Source organism: Brassica napus, chromosome C4, assembly GCF_020379485.1.
Source record: "Brassica napus cultivar Da-Ae chromosome C4, Da-Ae, whole genome shotgun sequence".
Taxonomy (NCBI): domain Eukaryota; kingdom Viridiplantae; phylum Streptophyta; class Magnoliopsida; order Brassicales; family Brassicaceae; genus Brassica; species Brassica napus.
Window position 1 is genome coordinate 11,978,164 of NC_063447.1, and position 22,499 is coordinate 12,000,662.

The 22,499-nt window shown below is 32.1% G+C and overlaps 2 protein-coding genes and 2 long non-coding RNA genes across 5 annotated transcripts; 1 reads left to right on the plus strand and 3 right to left on the minus strand.

The window, feature by feature from the left end:
- Positions 1 to 3,123: 3,123 nt before the first annotated feature.
- LOC111215994 lies at positions 3,124 to 5,498 on the minus strand. Of its 2 annotated transcripts, XR_007322955.1 has the most exons (5): positions 4,482 to 5,498; positions 4,254 to 4,297; positions 3,754 to 4,128; positions 3,581 to 3,646; positions 3,124 to 3,493 (listed from the first exon to the last, which is right to left on the minus strand). It is a non-coding gene; the product is annotated as an uncharacterized LOC111215994 (long non-coding RNA). The 2 variants fall into 2 exon arrangements; XR_007322956.1 differs by having other exon boundaries at positions 3,581 to 4,128.
- Positions 5,499 to 5,713: 215 nt separating this feature from the next.
- Positions 5,714 to 11,054, minus strand: LOC106424186 (cysteine-rich repeat secretory protein 34-like). Its single transcript, XM_013864930.3, has 2 exons — positions 10,713 to 11,054; positions 5,714 to 8,650 (listed from the first exon to the last, which is right to left on the minus strand). Exons 1-2 carry the CDS (start codon positions 11,043 to 11,045, stop codon positions 8,207 to 8,209), a joined length of 777 nt encoding a protein of 258 aa, XP_013720384.2. The 5' UTR covers positions 11,046 to 11,054; the 3' UTR covers positions 5,714 to 8,206.
- Positions 11,055 to 14,108: 3,054 nt separating this feature from the next.
- Positions 14,109 to 18,724, minus strand: LOC125585546 (putative cysteine-rich repeat secretory protein 37). The gene is made up of 2 exons (XM_048754830.1): positions 18,374 to 18,724; positions 14,109 to 17,380 (listed from the first exon to the last, which is right to left on the minus strand). The coding sequence occupies exons 1-2, from the start codon at positions 18,707 to 18,709 to the stop codon at positions 16,940 to 16,942; spliced, it is 777 nt and encodes a 258-aa protein (XP_048610787.1). The 5' UTR covers positions 18,710 to 18,724; the 3' UTR covers positions 14,109 to 16,939.
- A 10-nt stretch (positions 18,725 to 18,734) lies between these two features.
- LOC125585547 lies at positions 18,735 to 21,118 on the plus strand. Its single transcript, XR_007322535.1, has 2 exons — positions 18,735 to 20,699; positions 20,784 to 21,118. It is a non-coding gene; the product is annotated as an uncharacterized LOC125585547 (long non-coding RNA).
- Positions 21,119 to 22,499: the final 1,381 nt, after the last annotated feature.

A 22,499-nucleotide genomic window follows, 5' to 3' on the forward strand; every position in this document is an offset into this window, starting at 1 on the left:
ATTTTAGCTAGTTACCTAATTTTTAATTTTAAAAACACACAATTAAACAAAATAAACCTCAGTTGCTTCTTTTGATAGTTTGTTAAATTTTTAAGATTAAAATTACAAATTTAGTTTAGTTTGAACCACAAATTTTGGCTTGAGGTCTCCATGTAGTTGATTGTCTTTATAAGGAGTAATTCAAACAAATATGAAAATTGTCGCCCTAGAGAAGGGTTTGTGTAAACATTTTGGCTTCGTGAAAGAACTCTGATGTAGAGTAATCTACCAATAAGGATGTGATCAAAAGATATATAATGTAAAAACAAAAAACAAAAACATTTTCCAAACTTGCGCACTATTAGTTTTGCATAGGTACGTATTGTATTATTGACACATGTATCCTGTTCCCTAGCAAGTTACAGCATATACTTATTTTTTATATAGAGTTGTACATGGTAGCTCGGTAAAGAGGACGATACCATAAGACTTAAGTCCCATTGACCCAGGAATTAAGTAATGATTGTCATACCATAGAGTGGGACCTGATTGCATCAGAATCAGATGAATGGACATGATCAGTGGAAATAACTAATTGAATCTAATCATTCGGGTAAAAAAAGTAACCTCCTCCTTTGATCCAAGCTACATTTACTGCCATCATGTTTCACAAGAGGCATGCTATCAACCATGCATAGTTCAATAGTTTACTCTGTTAACATTTTACCAGACTCTTCACAGATCCAATATATATTACAGATGTCTAAATAAACCTAAATCACTTCTTTCTCATACTACAACTAACTGAAATTATTTAAAAACTGAACAGTACATATATTTATGTTATATTTTTTACTCTGTTTTTGCCAAAAAAAGTTTCATATGAACTCATTGGACACACCACCATTAATACCTGCAAATTCTGCATACCCTGCAACAAAATCTTTAATGTTTCTCACTCCTCCGAATCTCTCCAACATCACGTACCAGTATCAATCTCTTCCCGACGTGATTTTAAACTCGACGGCCACAATCTACCGTATCAATCTAAAAAACTTGTTGATGATGAACTTTTAAGTATTAATCAGTAAAAAAAAGTAATAATTTTTTTGAATTGGTGCAGGAAAAAGAAAGTAGATATGAAGGAACTGGTTGAGATCAAATTGATATTTAAGAGTGATGAAAGGATCCGTTGTTTTGTTTATTTGATAGTGGAGAGGATAGAGAAAAACTGAAAAACTAAAGAAAAAACAGAGAGTAAATTTGTAGATAAAAGTTATTTAAGAAAGAAAACAGTTTGAGATCATGATCAGTTAATTTAGAACTTGGATGAATTAACTAAATATTTTGAGAATAATAAAATGAAAAAAAAAAGAGTCGCTGAAATTTTGGGATAGAAAATATTATTTTTCTTGAATTAATTTTATTTTGTAAATAATTTTTATGTGCAGAATTTGATTATCAAGTTGACTTGTGCTTTAATATATAAGGGATACCAAGGCAATGAGAAGCTTTATGAACAAGATGGTCACAGCTACTACGCTTTGAAGAAAGCCAAGAATACATAATAACAACCATTTGTAAATGCAGATAAGCCGAGAAATATAAATCAGAAAGTAAATGACACACAAAGTTTGTTAAAGAAGTTTGTTTCCTACATCCCTCGGACCTCGTCCAGAATTCGAATCCAATAGAATGAAAACGTAAATTACAACCAATTCGCAAACACGTAATACAAGCACAGCCATCTTGAATCATCGCTCCCTTCTATAACATGAACGCTTCAAGGCAATCTCACCTTAAGCTAAACTCTTCCAGAGTTCAGACTTTATCAAGATAATCTAACCCTGAACTAAACTACTCCTGAGTCTACACTTCAACCTCCAATTCTCTGAAGGGACGTCACCAAGTACTTCACCAAGTACTCCACCGAGTACGTCAACACCTAACGCACACCAAGGATACTAACGAGCACGTCAACACCAACACACAGCTTGATCACCTCAACACAACAGACAACTCCGCCACACGCAACGCCAGCACCAACGTCACAACACCAGGTACAACGGATACTCCGTCAGACACTACGTCAACACAATGTCAACACTCAGCAAGAACACAATGAAAACTCACAATGAAAACTCTCTTTCTCTTTAATATTTGGGTGATAGTCTTCTTATAAGACACATCCCTCCTTACATAATAAATAGACATGTCAGTTAGGGCCGAAGCCCGCAGTCCGAGCCCGCTCAGCCCTAGAAATTACCGGGCTTGGACTTAGTTTTATAAGCCCAAAAACAATTGGGCCTTTCGGGCTAAGCCCATTTGGGCTTTGGGTATTTTGGACCTAGGCCCGTTTGGGCTAGGGCCGGCCCGAAAGCCCGAAATTTTATACTTTAGGTTAAATGTTATCGTTCTTGAAATCAAAACCATTATTTGTATTGATATATTATTTTAATATTTTTATCGAAACTCTAATAAAACAAATATTAAAGTTGTTAATGCACTTTATTGTTTGATCAATACAAGTTTCACATTTTAAATTTTGCAAATCTACCTTCATTTTTTATGTACAACATGTTTTTTTTTTTAATTTCAAAATACAAAATATGAAACGTTTGAACATGTTTGTCATAAATTTTGTTCTTTTATATTTGGTTTTAATTTATATTTGACTATTTAAATTTTATTAAATTTGGTTTGTTTATAATATTTTTTTAAAGCATACGAAATAGTAAAATATTTTTGATAAAGAAGAAAAATTTAAATTCACTTTATATTTTAAAACAAAAAAAACGAAACTGTATTTTTTTTATGAAAGTTCACATATATTAAAACGATGGAAGTGACAATGACAAACCATTTTTCGAAAAGCCCAAAAAAGCTCGAAAAGCCCTATAACCCTATAAGGACCGGGCCGGGCTTTGAATTCTAGGCCCAAACTATTTCCGGGCCGAGCCGGGCTCAAATATTTACGGACTTAGCGGGTTTGGACCGGGCCAGCCCGAATTGACACCCCTAATAATAAACTTTAAACTTGCTGTCAAAGTTCATTAAATACACTTTAACGAACTTTCATTTTCATGTAAGGAAACTTCTTATTCCTTTGCAAGTAACATTTTTTCTCCAAGAAAACCATTTAGCTTAACGAAAAAGGTCATTTATATTCAACAAGATATTATCATTCCTTTTCCAAGCTCCACTTACACACATAATCTATGGAAGGAAACTTTCTTGTAAACATCTTCACAACCCAACGTTTTGACATATGTCTTGACACGTCTCGTAATACATCACAAACTACATCAGAACACCGTAGGAACTTACATCTTCACCATTGACATAGAACTACTCTGATCTTTAGAGCTAACTTCCGAGGGAACGACTTATCTTGCTTTACTTCCACTAGAATTTTTGCCTCTCCCATTAAACTCGGATCACGCCATGGTTTACTAGTTAACATAGGCTCACATATGCCTGAAGCAATCCAGTCTATTCCTTTGATAGAATACATCTGGAACGGAATGTTTCTGCTTGGTGAATAGAAAGACCGATTGACTAAGCCACAAAACTATGTTTCATAGAACGAAAAAAAACATACCATAGAGGTGGATTTGGTTTTTAGCACCTCCATCTTTCTTCACATCCAGGTAAGCAGCAACACCACCTGGAAGCCACAATACAAAAACATCTTTCATATCTATCATCTCCAAAACGGAAATTAACTTTTCGGTAAGTTCCTTCTCTATAAAGCTTCTGTGAAGAGGTACACACATGGAGAGGTTTCGTTGCTTTGATCTGACAACTCCATTTTGTTTTTCTTCTCCATATATTGGAGTTGCACTCACTTCAAAATACTTTACATGATCCTGTTAGCTCTGATGATTGGGTGTGTTTACTGCGTGAGAATTGTTTTAAATCCAGTGGTACGTAGTTGTTACTGAGACATACTCGCTATGGAAAGAGAACACTGACATAGCAGAGGAGATGTCAAAATCACAGATCAGTGTTACCTTTGGTCTTCAGAATTTAAAGAACTAACCAACTTTTCTTCATAAACATCAACTTTCATTATCTGTATATCTACACCCCCATTGGCGGATTCTATTGTGTGGACTACTCTCGGTCTCTTATGAGCATTTATTTTCTCTTAAACATGCAAAAGGACCAAACTTAAGTAAGAAACCAAAAAAAAAAAAAATCCAAAAGTAGACAGACCTGTTCAAACTTTAAAACTGCTGAAACGGTGGGGCAGAGAAAAAAAGATAATATACCTTTGGTGAGGGAATCCATAAACAATAACCGCTTGCAAATACAGCTGAAAACACAAAGACAATACACAATGAGAGTTAGACTGGCGTACGGGCGATCAAGAGACTGCTATGAATCCTTGAATAATTGATGCCTCTTGTCGAGATGAGGTGTGTGTTAAACTACATAATTAAGACAGGAACCATTGTGCGTGAGGAGTTGAGAAGGTGAGTATGTAGTTTAACACACACCTTGTAATTATTTCGTCACGCATCAGCAGCTCGAGGCGTATCAGAATCCCGACTTTTAGCGGTTTATATGCTTCCTCAAAGTGAAGCAGCCTGAATACCAGATTTTCGTCTGGCTGTCTACGGGAACGAACAAGTTCATCGAAGCGTAACGCGAGATAGGGAGCGACAGTGAATGAAAGAGCCATTACATCGGGAGGAGTTGAGCCGGTGGAAGATGACCGTTCAAGACTCAGCAACGGCGGATTGTGTGGATTTTGATTTGCAACAGCTACGAAAAAGATGCGGTGAAAGAAGTATGAATAGAGAAGAAGTGGTATCCGAATGGGTGAAGCTGTTACTGAGGAGGGGGTTGAATTGCTGTGTATAACGAAGGGGAAATTAATCGCCGGAGAAAGTCTTTTTTTGGGTACTGTAAAATTTAGTCCATGTTTGTTTCTGTATCCAGACGCTGATGTTGTTCGTTTATACACTATTCCATCAGCATCTAGAATTCTAGATGCAATATGTATATATTTGAGATGTCAGAATAAAAAGTAGAATTTGGATGCTACATTTGCATCTTGAAATCCAAAAGATTTAGCACAATATAAAAATTAATTAAATTAGTTATTATAATTATGAAATCCTAAAACGTGCCAAAACCAAAAAAAAAAGGTTCTCCCGCAGAAATTTGGAAAAGGTGTTTTTTTTCCCAAAACCCGAAATAGCATTTTCCCGATGAAATCTGAAAAACGTGTTTTCTCGCCGAAAATAAAAAAACGGGTTTCTTCGCCGAACCACGGAAAAAATGTTTTCCCACTAAAACCCGAAAACATGTTTCCCGCTAAAACCCGGAAAATGAGTTTTTCCGCCGAAATCCATAAAACGCGGTTTCCCTCCAAACCCCAAAAATGTGTTTTCCGCCAAAACGCGAAAGAATTGTGTTTTTCCAAAACCTGCAAAAACAATTTTCCCTCCCGGAACCCGAACAATGTGTTCGCCAAAAATGGAAAACGCATTTTCCGTAGAAACCCGGAGATTAGGTACCCCCCCCCCCCCAAACCCGAAAATGTATTTCCCGCCAACACCAATAAAATTGTACTGTCCCGTAAAATCGTAAATTGTATGTATTTGTAAACTCGCAAAATTAATTTTCCATCAATATCCGCATAATTTATCTGAATATTATAATTAGTCATTACTAAAAATAAAGGTCATGTCATTTTAATCATTTTAACTACTAGTATTAAAAAGCTATTATGAAATCAAGAAACGAACAACTTAACATCTAGATGTTGCATCTAGCTGCAAATACTAACTATAAAAACGAACAACATCTAGATGCAAATCTAGATGTTGCATTCAGATGCTACATCCAGTGATGGACCAAATACAAAAAGGAACACAGCCTTAAAAGGTCAATTTTGATACTCAATTCCAATGCAACACATGTCATTGTTTATAACACAATGATTTAGATGATGACATGTGTCACTTATTTAATTTTCAACTTAGTTTAAGGTTTTCAACATAATTGAATTCAAGTAAACTATCGGACATGTTATGCTCAGTGCTGATGAGAGAAAGTAAACTCGGATTGGAAAATTATGCTAAGTACACTTAAAGGTTTGAGTTACAAGAGCATGTATTGGTGCTTCTCAAACTCATTCTTCAAGAAACTATATACTGGATCAGGAGAAAATGTAATGGCAGTAAGAACCAGCAGCATCATCACTCAGTAGGAGAGTTAGGAAACATCATTCATAATCATATCAGCAATCCGCAGAAGTCTTTAAAAGAAAAGCTATCTGACACTAGGATTAAACATAAGTTTGTTGGGTAATAGCCTCAAGAATTCCAAGTCAGTTGAAAATCATTGTTTAAAATAAATATCACTATGGTTTCATATTCCTTCCTGGTTAATGACTCTGCGTTTAGCAATGTCATCCTTCAACAAGGAATCAGACAAGGCGAACCCGCTCTCCCGTACATATTTATCCTATATGGGGAATTACTCTCAGTACTTTATTGTCGAGCCCAAGAAAGCGGAGCGGCTTGATGACTAGAATCAAATTAGCGAGACACTTCATGGCGCATCCTAACACGACTAGGCTGTCTGTTAGCTCGCATTCTACTCGGAAGTACTGCAAAAATGCGCATTTTCGCTCAGTCATCTGTTCACCGTCAGCCTCTCATGGTTGGAGGGGACTTTTACTTGGCCCGGAACTACTGGTGTCAAGATTGAGAAATGCTATTGGCAATGGTATCTCCACCAATTTGTGGAAAGAAGCCTGGATATCCACAAAGTCTCAACTCCGCCCATTCGGACCTTGTAGAGAGCAGAATCAAGATATGATAGTTGCCGATCTCCTAACCCACGATTCTTCTTGCTGGATTAAGAAAAAAAAATTGGGGTATTTATTCTGGACATCACCACTCAAATCATGCATATTACCCCAAGTCTAATGGGATCAGAATATTCTTACTGCTGGTATGGCACAAATTCTGGAATTTATTATGTGAAATCTGGGTATTTGGCTTTGAATGATATGTATGAACATTCCCTTTTGGATCCATCACTTGCTGTCGCTATGGACTGGTAAAAATCTGTTTGGTCTGTCACCACATCACCAAAACTGAAGCTCTTCCTGTGGAAGATGCTTCGTGGAGCTCTCCCGTTGGTGCCAACCTCTCTCTTTGCGGCCTGACTACATCATCGAACTGCCTCCATTGTAGAGCACCCGAAACCGCTCTTCACCTCTTCTTCGACTGTCCTTTCGTTCTTCAGGTGTGGACCAGAGTGCCATATAAGCACTTCTTTGACGCCACCTCTTGCATCTCCCTAAATTCGGCTCTGCAAGCTTCATCAACCTATAATTCATCACCTTAGAGTTTCAATATACTCTCTTTCTTTATATCATCTCTTCTTGATCTGCCTACAACCTACAGGTCTTCTTGCGGACCTATCTTCATGGATCTGCTGGTTACTTTGGACCACGCAAAACCAACTGGTCTTTGAAAACTGTCATATTGCTGAAGGTACCACCATCTCCAATTCTCTATCGGCAGCCCGGGAATGGCAGCTGGCGTAGCTGGATACTCTAAACCTACGTGGGAACGGTATCCTGTCTGATGTACTTGTTCTGCTACCTCCTCTCACTTGGATCTGAAACACAGATGCAGCATGGTCCAAAGAACCAGGAACAGCTGGACTAGGATGTACTTGTTCTGCTACCTCCTCTCACTTAGATCTGAAACACAGATGCAGCATGGTCCAAAGAATCAGGAACAGCGGGACTAGGATGGATCATCTACCAGCATTTACCGGATTCAATAGTTCGTAAATACAAGTGGGTTCTCTAAGTTTCATCACCTCTAATGGCTGAAGCACTTGCTATGAGTGAGGCTATCACGTTGGCAAAGCTACGTCTTATCTCCAAGGTATGGTTTCGATCCGACTCTCAAAAACTCATCCAAGCTATTAACTCAAAGTCCATTCCGGTGGAGTTATACGAAGTTCACACTGATATCGAGTTTCTATCCATGTTTTCCAAATTCACTATTTTTCTTTCATTCCTAGAGCTCAGAACACTTTAGCTGATGCTCTGGCAAAGAATGCTCTACATTTTGTTTCTGCTTATTGTACTAGACATCAATCTTTATTAATCAATTTGGTGTTATAAAAGCAAAAAATAAAAAAATTAAAATTATGAAGAGGATGTATTCATCACATCCATAACAATGCTTTAACTTCTAAGAAAAGGGTATAACTCATACCTTACATCACAGTTTGAACCCAAAACTCTCGCTCCTTGTTTAATATTTCCGTTCTCAAAAAGCTTCTTGATACTCAACGTCAAACAACTTTTACAATCTAATGTTAGTCCTATACACTGCACCATTGCATATAATTTATTTTTTCCGAGCTTCTTTTCTCCTGCCGAGTAAAATATGAGGCCGAGGCCATCATGGACGGTTTTCTCGACTTTAAGTGTTAGTTCAGAGAAAAAATCCATCGCTCTCTTGGTGAAATTTTTTACATCGCCTCTCACGTTATTGTGGTTGTGCATAGAAAAAATATCCTTGTAGTTAGTCCTATATGGAATTTCTTCACCGATCGTACTAATATAGAGAAAACATTGGTCGTACCATATTAGTCCTCCTTTGTTTCTTGGACATCTCTTACGAAGCTGCAATATACAAAAATTTATGTTTTGTATCATTTTAAGTGATGATTTAATATGTCAGTGTAAAGCTTTCTTCTCCTAGTTATCCCCTATATATTAATTGAGAAACATTACAACCTTTTTTTTGTAGCCACATGTCATCACTAGGATGATTCTTAAAATCATTAGAGAAATAGGTTGGTCCCTCTATTTATATAATAAGTTTTTTATTTAACTAACCATAAATTTATTATTAATGTTTTTATTATTTCCTTAAATAAAAATTACGAAATTGCCTAATGTGGCTAAAGTATATATGACAATTAATGATTTTGAATAATAAAAAGTTAAATTAGTGTATCTTATATCATATTTATTTAATTTTAAACTATTAAAATAAATTAAACAATCACATTAACCATATAATAAAAAAAATTAGATGTTTCTATGTATGTTATATTTTGAATTTTTAAAAACGACTATAAATTACTAAAACTATTAAAAGTCTCACATTCAAATTTTGTGATCCATGTTTTAAAATTTTTTTATGACAAAATACAAATGATTACAAAATTATATAAGTAAAAAATCTAATTTAATTAATTATTAAGATTAGAAGATATATATATATATATATATATATATATATATATCGTTTTAAATTAAACTATATACCATATAAAATACTAAGTATTTTCATTTCAAAATTTACTTTGAACATTTTTTTTTTGATAAAAGCTTTGAACAAACATTGAAAACTTTTTTTTTTTTCAAATTATAAATTACTAAAACTATTAATCAATGAAAGTTTTGTTATCAATAATTTAAAATTTTTCGTATAAAAGATACAAATGATCAAAAACCATATGAGTAGGAAGCATTATTTAATATACATTAATATTAAAAATATACTATGAATGTGAATATCATTTAAATTTAATTAAATATCCTATCAAATAAAAAATATTGTTTGGATTAATAAAATTTATATATATGTTCCCACCAATTTAATTATATATGTAATAGTTATTTGCTTTTAATTATTTAATATATATTTATTATTTTATAATATGTGAAAACATATAATACATAAAATAATTTATATATATAATGTTCATCTCGCGCAATCTTAATCTAGTTTGTATATTAGATTATTGTTTTCATGATTAGGACAAATTTCCAAAATTAAGGACTCAAAGAAACCCCACAGGTGTAAAGAATTTGCAGCATTTATTAATATAGGTACATAACATTAGATTAAAAAAAATCGTCAATATAATTCATGTTTCTACACAAAATTTAAAGTATACGTTCAAGTTTCAATAATAAAATAGATGACAAAAAATATAACTATGGCTGAGATGCACCTGGATATCTAGAACTTTCAGGGTATCTGAATCAATCAGATCCTTGCTTACACTATCTATATCTGGAGCTATGATTTTTGGATATCTAGATGCTGGGTATTAGTCTAAATATTAAGCTAACAGTGAATATTCATATTTGGATACAGATCCATACAATAATCTTAAAATATTTAAAATAATATTAAACTAAATTTATATAACATTATATAGATGAAAAGAATATTTTTTACAAAATATAATATTTCAAAAAGTAAAAGTGATATTAAAAATAATTACAAATATATTGATAAAACTTGATGTTATCTTTCGAGAAAACTATTAACATATATTTTAAATATGCTTATAAAATCTAGATCTAGATATTCAGACTTCAAAATCAAAATATCCAGACTTCAAAATCAAGATATCTGATTTTAAAATCAAGATATTTGGATTTGGATACGGTTTTTACTAATCTGAGATTCTATTATACAGATCCAACCTTCTAGATATTTGGATATTTAGAATGCATCCGAGTGGATATAAGGTCGGGTCCCAAATCTTTGGATACTGTTCCATCCCTATCTATAATAAATTTCAAAGTTTGTTAGATGATTTCTAATTGATTCTAATCTGATTTTTGTGTCATGTAATCATTTCTATTTTGGCCTAAAGATAAAGTTTTATAGCACCACAAAGACGTAATCTTTATATTTAAATGTTATGACAGGCTAATTTACCCCCGCGAGTGCGATGTCGGAGCATGTATGACATTTAGACCCATAGGTGTCACCACGGCACTGGAGCATGACAGTGACAGAATCAGGAGGTGTTCCAATACTTGTGTGTGAAAAACCAGTCTCAGCAAAAGTTTCATCACGCATGATGTGGAAGGCATGGTTGAGGTTTTTTTCGTACTTACTCCCTGAGCTATATTTCCCTTGATCAAAGAGGCATTTGTGGTTGAGATACTCATTGGTAAGGTTCAGTGACGAAACACTATGTATGACGAGGAAAGGCATGGCCAAAATAAAGAAAACAAATTGTTTAGATAGAGAAAATGAAAATGTCATTGTTTTAGATTTTTATTCTTTTCCAGTAAAAGATGATTTGGATAAATGAAGTGTTGCTTTTAACATATTTATATAGGAGACTCTGGAGGATTTTAATTAATTGCTCACTGGACAGAAAAGAAAAAAGTTTGTACATTTTCGGCGGTAGAAATGGAGAGACAAAGAAAAAGTCTAAATTCTGAATGTTCTACTAAATTTAAACTCTTAAGAACATGATACCAATTTTTCGTGCACCACTCATTTACTAAATGGACTTTGTAATATGTTCTAGTTTTGTAAGTATGTTAAGTATTTTGCAAAAGGGCTCAAGTTTTATAAAAAAATTTAAAACTGACTTAAATCCGATTAAAATTTGCTAAAACTATATGTTGACTTAGTGCTTGGGCACCTTTGGCACATGCCAAACCCCGGACATACTCTATGTAACTAAGGATTTTCTTTCTCTCTTTACCTTATCAATAAAAACTATTTTTTTTAAGTAGGAAAAATAAACAGAGTAAGTGGAAAAAGAACAAGAGACGCTCCTCGTTTCAGAGACATTTTATCTGGCTATGTTTAATCTTTAAGTCGTTGAAATTGCTTTTATTTACTACTTCATCTGTTCCACAAAGATAGACTTTTAAATATTTTCACACGTATTAAGAAAACACATTAAACTACCACAATAAATGTATTATTTTCTGTAATTTTCAATTTTCAATAATTTTTAACCAATAGTTATTCAATAAAATCAATTAATTTTCTTGAAGTTTACATTTTTTTCATAGAAACACACAAAAATATATCTTTGTGAAACAAACTTTTTTTCAAAAAAGTCTATCATTAAAGAACGGAAGAAGTATTATATAATTTATGTATATTATCATTATATGTTTTTAGATACCTGTGAAGAAACTCTCCCAACAACAATGCTCTAATAAGATCACAAATTATACTCCCTCTCCTTTTTTTGCTTGGGATATTAATCTAAATCTATAAAAGGCTCATACTATTTTAAAAAAAGAGATGCAATCCACATATGGATTCTCATTCTTCAGGTATTTAAATGTGTCCTAAGCAATGGGTCCTTACCGTACAGCCACATGTGCAGTTAGCAATATCGTATTGGAAGAGAATCGATCCCTAGCGTAGACCAATATAACGATTCTCATCTGTTAGAAATCACTAGACCACTACGATATGATCACAAATTATTTCTTTTGTTTCAAAAAGCAATACATGTGGTAGAGTTTTAAAAATAAAACATATTAATTTTTTAATTATAAATGTATTATTTTTGTGTTAACTATTTTCCATAATTTTTAGCTAATAGAAATTCAATAACACAACTAATTTTGTTGAACTTTACAATCCCCTATATATTAATTCTGGAGCATTACAACATAATTTCGTAGCCACGTGTCATCACGAGAATCATTCTTAGAATTATTAGAAAAATAAATTGGTCCATATAAACATATATTATTCTTTTTATTAAACTAACTATCAAAATAATTAGTGGTGTACAAAAAAATATTTTTTCTTTCCTTAAATAAAAGCTACTCTATTACCTAATGTGGTTAAAATATATATGACAACTAATGATTATGAATATACATATTTGATAACAATTTTTCTAACCTCTCTTTTTTTGTTTAATTTTATACTATTAAAAGAAATTAAACAATCACGTTAAACATATAATAAAAAAATTAGATTTTTTCTTATATGTTATATTTTGATTTTTTTTTAAACGACTATAAATTACTAAAAATGGTAAAAGTCCCACATTGAAAATTTTATGATCAATAGTTTAACTTTTTTTTTCAAGCAAGATACAAATAATGATCATATATCGTAGGGGTGGGCGTTCAAATACACGTTCGGGTTCGTATCGTGCATTTCAGTATAAATGTATAAAACCCGTTCGGATATTTCTACACTTCGAGTCGGGTTCGGGTATTTTATGTTCGGGTTCTGATATTTTGGGCTGGGTTCGGATATTTTAATTTCGAAGAAAAAAATAAATAAATGATTCATTGTTTAAGTTTTTGTATTTAAATTATATTTTAACTTATATGGTTTTCTAATTTTATTAAAATTAAACTATTAATAGTTTTCGAGATAAAACTTTAAAAATAGAAAGACACTAATTTAGTTGTTGTTTTGAAAATTTAGATGCAATTTTTGTTAATGCAAGAAACAAGAGATTTATATATATTTTAAGTGAGTAGCAAATAATTTTGTCCATATAATAATGTATATTATCTAATTTTGAGCAATAAGCATCATTAATATAAATATTTTGAAAAAAATGAGAGAAGTAAACTAGAAATATATGGTTAAATATACTTATGTTTGGTTGTCTTTGGATATCCATTCGGATTTGGATATTACTGGAACTGGTGAAATAAGTAATTTATTTTGTTGTTCTAGAATTAGATGATTTTTAGACTGAGCTGGTGAATATATACTAGACAGACATTTATATTTCGAGTCTGCACTTATATATTCTATAACAGCTTGATATATTAGATTTGAACACTAATCTGTTAATATAATTTGTCGGTGATTTTTTCAAAATTTTGATTCGTAGACATGTAACTGGAGTGAAACTAATTTTAACTGATGTCCATTTTTTTCAAATTGACACTTATTTAATTCACCGAATTCATAGAAGAAGTTAGAAAAAGAAACTTAACTCATATCAATAAAACAAAATCGAGAATGAAAGCACAATTTTATAGAGGTAGAAAATAAACTCGCTTATGGAGAGTCAATAGTAAACAAATCGAGAGCAGAAAACATAATCCTCTTTCGTCATTATACAATCGATGTTGCATATTTGGTTTTGGTTATTTGTGTCAGCCGCAAAACTTAACTTTTTTTTATGCATATGAAGTCTTAAAAATAATTAAAATGAGATGTAATACGCTAACTCTTCAACAACGGGGATATATTTAAGAGACCAACATTTGTATTCGTCATTTTATAATCGATAAAGATTGTAGTGTTACAAAATGTTAAAATCATTTAATAAACAAATATTATTATAAAAACTTACCCCGCACATGTTATCATCTAGTTTACCGTTATTATTTAATAGAACTGTATTGAACATGTAAAAAATAATATCTTATAAAACAAATATATTTTGTAAGGCATAGATCTTTTTATTAAATGCAAAGTACTATTTTATATTAACTGCTAAACTGAAAAACATATTAAATGTCGAGAATTTCACTAATCAGTGTAATTAATCTAATCTAATCTAATATCCATACATTGTCTAAAACAATTATATCAATTTATAGAAATACTGAAAGAATTTGGAAAATTATTAAACATGATATTAACATATATGTAAACTTATAAAAAAATTATTTCTGTGATGAAATTATTATCAAAATACCATATATGACATTTTGGAAATGTAAATCAACTGAAAACACAATAATCTGTTGGATTTAGAATACTAAATATAGCGTATGTAAATTCATCTACCTCATCAGAGTATACACTCTACAATTACTCTTACATTCAGAAAGACAGTAAATAAAGACGTCTAAACTTTATGCACTGGTCTTCTATTATCGACGTTTATATTTAGGGCAACTCTTTCAAATAATCTAATTTTTTGTTATAAAAAGAGCTCGGAAAAAAATAAAAAATGTCTAAAAATGTTTCATTGAAGAGGAAAAAAATATTTATATATCTTGCATTATGAATATATAAATATAAATAAAAAATAAATGATTAAAAATAAAAAATAATAAATTTTTTGGATTATATGCTCAAGTTCGAAATTTTTAATTCTTTTTCAAAGAAACTTTCAAACTTTTTTCAAATTTCGTTTTTTAAATTCGTAAATGCTTTTGAAAATATATTTTAAAATTTTTATTTTGAAAGTTTTAATATTTATTTATTTATTTTTGAAAAAAAATAAATTTTAAACTTTGCCTCCAAAATTTCACCCTTTAATTCTAAATATCAAATCTTGATTAACTAATCTTAAATATGTATTTAATTTTTCAGTTACAAAAAAAAAATGTATATTTAATTTTTAATGAAACTCGTTTTCGTCATCCCTAGGAGGGGCTTTCGGTGAAAAGAAACAAAAAGAGGATATCATATAAAATTTCTCTTACATTTAATCGGCATGTCTTTCATCTACGGGTTGAAATATACCAAATTTACTAATTCATGTGTGATGTACAGTTGGTAGAATCTATCTTCGTTAATCCATATGGAATCTATGACAATAACTTCCCTTTGATGGTTGCTCCAAAATTTCTACAGCAGAACCGTTTCTTGTTGGAGACGAACCATCCTGACGGGAAATTTCACAGGAGCCCAAGTGGGAATGGTTTTACTAATCCTCAAACCGGTCCAGCCTATACCAGGTCTGGGAAACCGATGCTAAGGAAAAAAGCTGTTTCTGATCAACAGTTGCAGGAAGAGAGCCAAATAGACAACCGGTTAGAAGCAATCCCCAAACCTCCATGGCAAATGGTGAGAGAGAAGTCACCTTCTCTGGCTATGTCTTTTGGTTCAGAGAAATGGGAAGAGAGTGACTTCTCGTTCAATAATCCAGAACTAGGAATAAACGAGACTCAACTCACCACAGAAGTTCAAGAATAGATGAACCATGAGGATCCTAGCTCCTTTGATCTAGCTTCAAAACAACATGGAGTTATAAGTGAAACTAGTAGCTCCTTCAGGCCTTATTACCATAGAGTCGTCAGGATTGCTTCCATCGGGTTCGCAAGACTCAGGAAGCCCCGTGTTCTCTTTATCCACCAATACCAACGAGAATCTTGCTGATTGTTTGGTTAGAGAAGGCAATCTTGATGTATTCCCACGTACACAGAGATCATTTGATGTTCTTTGCAAGAAGATTCTGCTCGGTCCAAGGGTCATAGTTGAGGATGTCACAAACGATGCCACTATTGTTCCTCATGTAATTAATATAAAGTCAAATGATAACAACTCCTATACAAGAGAAGGAGAGAGCACAAGTGTTTGTTCTATGTCTAGAATGGAGGTAACTTTGTTTTTTTCTTTCTTTTTCTAGTAGAGTTTCTTTGTGTGGCTGTGATGATATCTATTTATTATGCAGGAAAAATATGGTAAAGGAAAAAATATACAATTGGAGAAGCTGGAATCCATAACTTACAGGTGAAAAAAAGTTTTCAGACAGTTGGTTCTGTTGTAAATGTTGTTTGTCGTTGACTTTGGTCTTTGTAAGTTCAGATTATAAAGAATACAGATCTTAAGGACTTACGTGAGCTAGGATCTGGGACGTTTGGAACTGTTTATAATGGGAAGTGGAGAGGGACTGATGTAGCTATCAAGAGGATAAAGAATAGTTGTTTCTCTGGTACATCATCCGAGCAAGATCGACAGGTTTAACTCTAAGTCAAGTTTGTATCATGTGTCTCCTCCATTAGCTTCACACTGATGTATTTGTACAGACGAAAGATTTCTGGAGGGAAGCTAGGATCTTGGCGAATCTTCACCATCCAAATGTGGTGGCCTTTTTATGGGGTTGTACCAAACGGACCTGGTGAAAGTATGGCGACTGTGACTGAGTTTATGGTTAATGGATCTTTGAGACATGCCTTGCACAGAAAAGATAGGTACATCCCATTTTATACCCAAACTTAGTCTTCTTCTTAGTTATACTGATGAACGTATTCACACAGGTCTACAAAGTAATAGCCTTAACAATTCCAAGCCAATTGAAATCATTGTTGACAAAATCAATTTTGATCTCGTAAACAATTTCTTAGGATATGTTTTTGTAAAAACTATTTTTATTGATTTATGAATATAACATTTCAGCAAAAGAAAATAGTAAAAAATACTCATAATTAGAAGTTATGAAAAGGATGTACTCACACCAGTGAAACTGCTTAGCTCCTAAGAAAAGGGTATAGTTCATATCTTACACCGCAATTCGTACCCAAAACTCTTGCTCCTTGTTTAATGTCACTGTTTTTGAAAAGCTCTTTGATACTCCATTCCAAACAACTCTTACAATCTAATGTTAGTTGTATGCACTGCACCATTGCATACAATTTATTTTTCCCAAGCTTCTTTTCCCCTGCCGCGTATAATATGACGTGAACGCCCTTGATTGTTTTCTCGACTTTAAGTGTGAGCTCAGATAAAAAATCCATCACCCTCTTGGCAAAAAAATGTACATCTCCTCTCACGTTATTTGAGTTGTACATAGAAAAAATATTCTCGTAATTAGTTTTGATTGGAATTTCTTCTTTGATTGTAGTAACATAGAGAAAACATTGGTCGTACCATATTATTCCTCCTTTGTTCTTCGGACATCTCTTACGAAACTGAAATATACAAACATATATATTTTGTATAGTAAATGATTATTTTTCTGAATAGGTGAAATGTTAAAAATAAGGCTTTAAAGAATCCCACACATGGATAAATAGTTTCAACCATTATTAACATAGTTGCATTTAATAAAAACATTGTATATTTAATTCGGTTTCTACACAACATTTATGAGAAATTGTGATGTCTATTTTAACTAGGACTGAGTCCCCACTGGTGTATCAATTTTCTACTTTTGTATTAATTTTCTACTTTTGTTTAGTTTTCATTATTTAGAACTCTTTGTCTAGAAGACTTTAATAATACAATTCACTGGAAAAAAAAACTAGGACTGAGTTGGGTCTAGATATCCAGATACTTCAAGGTATACAGATCTATTAGATCCATGTTATGATTATTTGATTATTCATATCTGGATTCATGAGTTTTTGATATCAAGATATTGGATATCAATCTTAATATTAAAATAGCAGTAGATATTCATAATTTGATATGAATCCTTACAAATAGTGATTAATATTTAAAATAATATCAAATTAAAATTTTTTAATATTATATAAAATGAAATAAAATATTCAAAAACCATATTTCAGAAAGTAAAAGTAATATTACAAAATAATTCAAAAATGAATTTTATGTATAAGTTAAATGTTATCTTTGATCAATTATTAAAAACTAAAATATATTTACAGAATCCATATATCCCTGTTTTTAGTGATCTCCGAGGTTCTATCACACGGGTCTGACCTTCTGGATATCTGGATAATTGGAGTGGATCCGGAGCGGATCTCAGATCTGATCTAAGATCTTTGATAATTGTTCAACCCCTAACTATAAAAATGTCAAATTTTCTCAGCTGATATCTTTCTAATTAACTATAATCTGGTTTTTTTTTCATGTAATTATTTCTCTTTTAGCTTAAAGATAAGGTTTTACAACACCGCATAACGTAATCTTTGTATTTAAATATATGATAGTTGATTTACCTCCGAGATTGCGCTGTCAGCGCATGTATGGCAATTAGACCCAATAGAGTCACCACGACACTGGAGAGTGATGGTAAGAAAATCGGGAGTCGATGTTCCAATACTTGTGTGTGTGAAACCGATCACAGCATAAGCATCACTACTAACTTTACGAAAGAGACGGTTGAGGTTGTCCTCGTACTCACTTCCAGAGTTATATTTCCCTTGATCAAGGAGGCATTTATGATTGAGATACTCATTGGTAAGGTTCAATGATGAAACACTATGTATCATGAAGAATGGCATAGCCAAAATAGAGAAAAGAAAACGTTTGGATAAAGAATATGAAACTTTCATTGTTTTAGATTGTTATTCTTTTTCAGTTAAGGGTGCTTTTGTTAAATAATGTGTTAATATTGACATATTTATATAGGAGACTCTGAAGAATTTCAATTAATTGCATTGGATAGAAGAGAAAAGAGTTTGCATATTTTTGGTATCATATTTTTGGCGGCAGAAAGGGAGAGACCAAGAAAAAGTCCAAATTATGAATGTTTTACTAAGTTTAAACTCTTAGAAATATGATACCAGATTTTTCGTCCATGGCTCATGAAACTAAATGGACTTTGTAATATGTTCTAATTTTGTAAGTATAATAATAATTTGCAAAAAGATTTTAGCTTTTTAATTTAAAAACTGACCTTAGATCTAATTATAATTTGCTAAAATTATATGTAGACTTAGCACATTTGCCACATACCCAGAACCGGACATTAACTCTATCTAGTTACGATCACTAATTATACGATCACTAATTATAGTACTTTATATTTAGGGCTTTTTAAAATATGACTTAAAATTTCAAGTCAAACACAAAAATAATACATGTTTTTTGAAATTTTATTTTTTTCTATTCACCCTAGAAGTTTGATTTCTTCACGAAATGCCATTATTATTATTATTATTATTTTTCTTTTCGAAAATGAGTATTTTACCTTATCATCTTCATCTTCACCAAGTATTTACAATATTGTCATTTCCATCAATACACCAACCACCATGAACAACCAATTTGACCTCTTAATGCACCAAAATTTCGATTTTTACTCTTCATATCTCATTACTTATGCACACAAATCACATCTCTTTCACATTCTCTTTAAATTCATCCAAAACCCCAAGATTTTGATTCCAAGCTTTGTAAGTTTCATAGAAACATTGAAGCTCATGATTCTTGGTCATTAACGACTTGGTAGCTTTTGTAATGAATTGGTAGCTTTTGTAATGAAGTTATGGGGGCTTAGAGAAACTAAGCAAGTCATCTCACATGTGCAAAGTATGAAATCATTTTTTTCTTAACAAAAGAAAGTTAGAAGACTTCTAAGGAAGTCTTCTTGATGGAGAACACATTTATCGAAATCTTCTGAAACTCTTTCCGAAGTCTTCTAAAAGTCTTTGCGAACAGATCTGAAAAAAAGACGATTTCATACCTTTATTAATACATACTTTCGATTTTTTTCTCTTTCAAAATATAGTTAATTTAAAAAGTTACCCACACAGAATTATTGCGACAGTAAGAAGACTTCGGGCCGAAAGAAGTCTGCGGAAAAACTTTCAGAAAACTTCTATAGCCCGAGAAGACTTCTCGAGAAATCTTCTATAAAAAATCAAATTTCTTACAAATTTTGGTCAATTGCAAAACTAACAAGTAAAAGGAAAGCTAGAAGATGAATTGCACATGTGAGATGACATGCAAAACTAACATGTTAAAGGAGAACACATCTAGCAAAGTCTTCTGAAAGTTTTTCCGAAGTCTTCTGAAAGTTTTCCCGAAGTCTTCTGAAAGTTTTCCCGAAGTCTTCTGAAAGTCTTTGCGAACAGATCTGAAAAAAAAACGATTTCATACCTTGCACATGTGAGATGACTTGCTTAGCTTCTCGAAGCACCTAAAACTTCATTACAAAAGCTACCAAGAGTCCGATTGGTATCTAGGTTGTTGAGGCTTTGTGGTTGTATAAAGCCATGAACGCCAAAACATTACCAATCAACTTTTTGTGGTTTTAAAATTCGGTAAAGCCTTAAAAACCACTTTTTAAAAAAAAACTTTTTTTTCTTCATTTTTCTCAACAGTCACTTTTCAAGGTTTTAAAGCTTTTTTTTTTTTAATTATTTTACAAAAACGTGGATGGCTAATTTTTTTGTATTTTGTTCATTTTTAGATATACAAAATTTTTTTGTCTTCTTCTCTTAAGCTTCTTCATCTTTTGATTCTTCTCCAAATATTTCATAACATTGAAAACTCTTATGCTCCTCCTTCTCCGTTTGTTTCCTCTCCTCCACTAATTCAGTAAATCCTCTTGTACAGTTCTTCTACATTTTTAGATCTACAAATTAATTATTTTCTGATCATTCTCTCTTCTGTGTGGCTTAGAATTTGGCTTAGGTTGAAGAAACGGCATGAGAGGTGGAGACATGACGGTGTCTACGGTGAAGGAGGCGAAGGAGGTGGATAGGAAAGCGGCAGCGATGGTGTTGGAGATAACAGAGGAAGAAGAAGATGCGGCAGAGGTGGTGTTGGAGATAGCAGAGGTCAAAGTTACGCCGGTGGTGGTGTTGGTAAGCCGGTGGTGGTTCGCAGCCGTCGTCAAAGTCACACGCGGTGGTGGTGGTTTTGAATAATATATACACATGTATTTAGTTTTGTATTTTTATAATAAATATGTATCTACATTTTTAATTTAATATAATTTATATTTATTTAATAAATAATTATTACAATAAATTTTTGTTTTTACGACTACTTAACTACCGTTAATTTTACTACTAAAAACCGACTACGCGCGGCAGTAGCAAAGTAGTCATAAGCGAAGTCTAATTTTCCGACTGAAATGTGACTACAATAATTGCGATTGATTTACGACATGTATCAGTCGCAAATGAGTTGCAAAAGGTAAGTTTGTGACTGATTAGCTACTGATTTCGTAGTCAGAAAGTTCATGTTTTCTTATAGTGAACGGTATTGATGGATATGTGCAAGTATAAGATCATGTGAATGACACCCAAATGATAAATGAGGAAAAACTTCTAAATACGAAGGAACAAGGAAGGTGTTCGAGATGAGATTACAAATAGCATATAGGCTAGGATCCGTTAAATTTTAATTTTTTTATGTTTTGTTTAATAAATTATAATATTATTTAAAATAATAAAAATAAAATTGTTGGTTATAATAAAAATTAAAATATATTTGTTGCTAAATTTTGACTACTAAATAAAAAGTCGATAGAAAGAAATAAGTAATATAACAGTCACAGCTTCTAAAGCTTTTGATGCCAATCAAGCTTTTAAACTTTTCAAAATAACGGCAACGGCTTTTAAAGCCAAATTCTCTACAGCCTTATTTCTAAAGTCAAATCCTAAAGCAAAAGTCCTTACCAATCAGACCCCAAGTCGTTAATGACCAAGAATCATGAGCTTCAATGTTTTTATGAACTTTATAAAGCTTCGAATCAAAATCTTGATTTTTGGATGAATTTAAAGAGAAAGTGAAAGAGATGTGATTTGTGTGCATAAGTAATGAGATATGAACAATAAAAATCAAATTTTTGGTGCATTAAAAGCTTCAAATTGGTTGTTCATGGTGGTTGTTGTATTGATGACAATGACAATATTGTAAATACTTGGTGAAGATGATGATGATAAGGTAAAAGTCTCATTTTCGGAAAAAAAAGTGATGGCATTTTCGTGAATAAATCGAACTTCTAGGATGAAAAGAGAAAAAAATTTCAAAAAGACATGGGTTATTTTTTTGTTTGATTTGAAATTTTATGTCATATTTGAAAAAAACCATATTTTCAATGGTATATGATATAAGAGGTTATTGACAAGATTTAAGGTGAATTCGACTATATCTCGAATATGATAGAATTCCTTTTATCAAAAAGTTTTCATTTTTAACTGGAATCAGAAGAAACTTTGATCAGAGCAGTTGTGGATCTAGAAAATAATTTTAATTGGGGACACACTACTAAAAACAACCAAAATTGTGTTTAATCGGAGGCAATTTTCTTACTTATTCACTAAATAAGAATATCTTAATAAAATTTACATAAATTATACAAGAAAAACAAAAAAAAAACAGTTGGGG

Coding starts and splice junctions, on each gene's coding strand:
- LOC106424186 (XM_013864930.3), bottom strand. CDS start 11,045: ATGACATTTTCATTTTCTCTATCTAAACAATTTGTTTTCTTTATTTTG. Junction 8,651..10,712: donor CCGACATCGCACTCGCGGGG/GTAAATTAGCCT, acceptor TGTATATTGCAG/CTTCGTAAGAGATGTCCAAG.
- LOC125585546 (XM_048754830.1), bottom strand. CDS start 18,709: ATGAAAGTTTCATATTCTTTATCCAAACGTTTTCTTTTCTCTATTTTG. Junction 17,381..18,373: donor CTGACAGCGCAATCTCGGAG/GTAAATCAACTA, acceptor TGTATATTTCAG/TTTCGTAAGAGATGTCCGAA.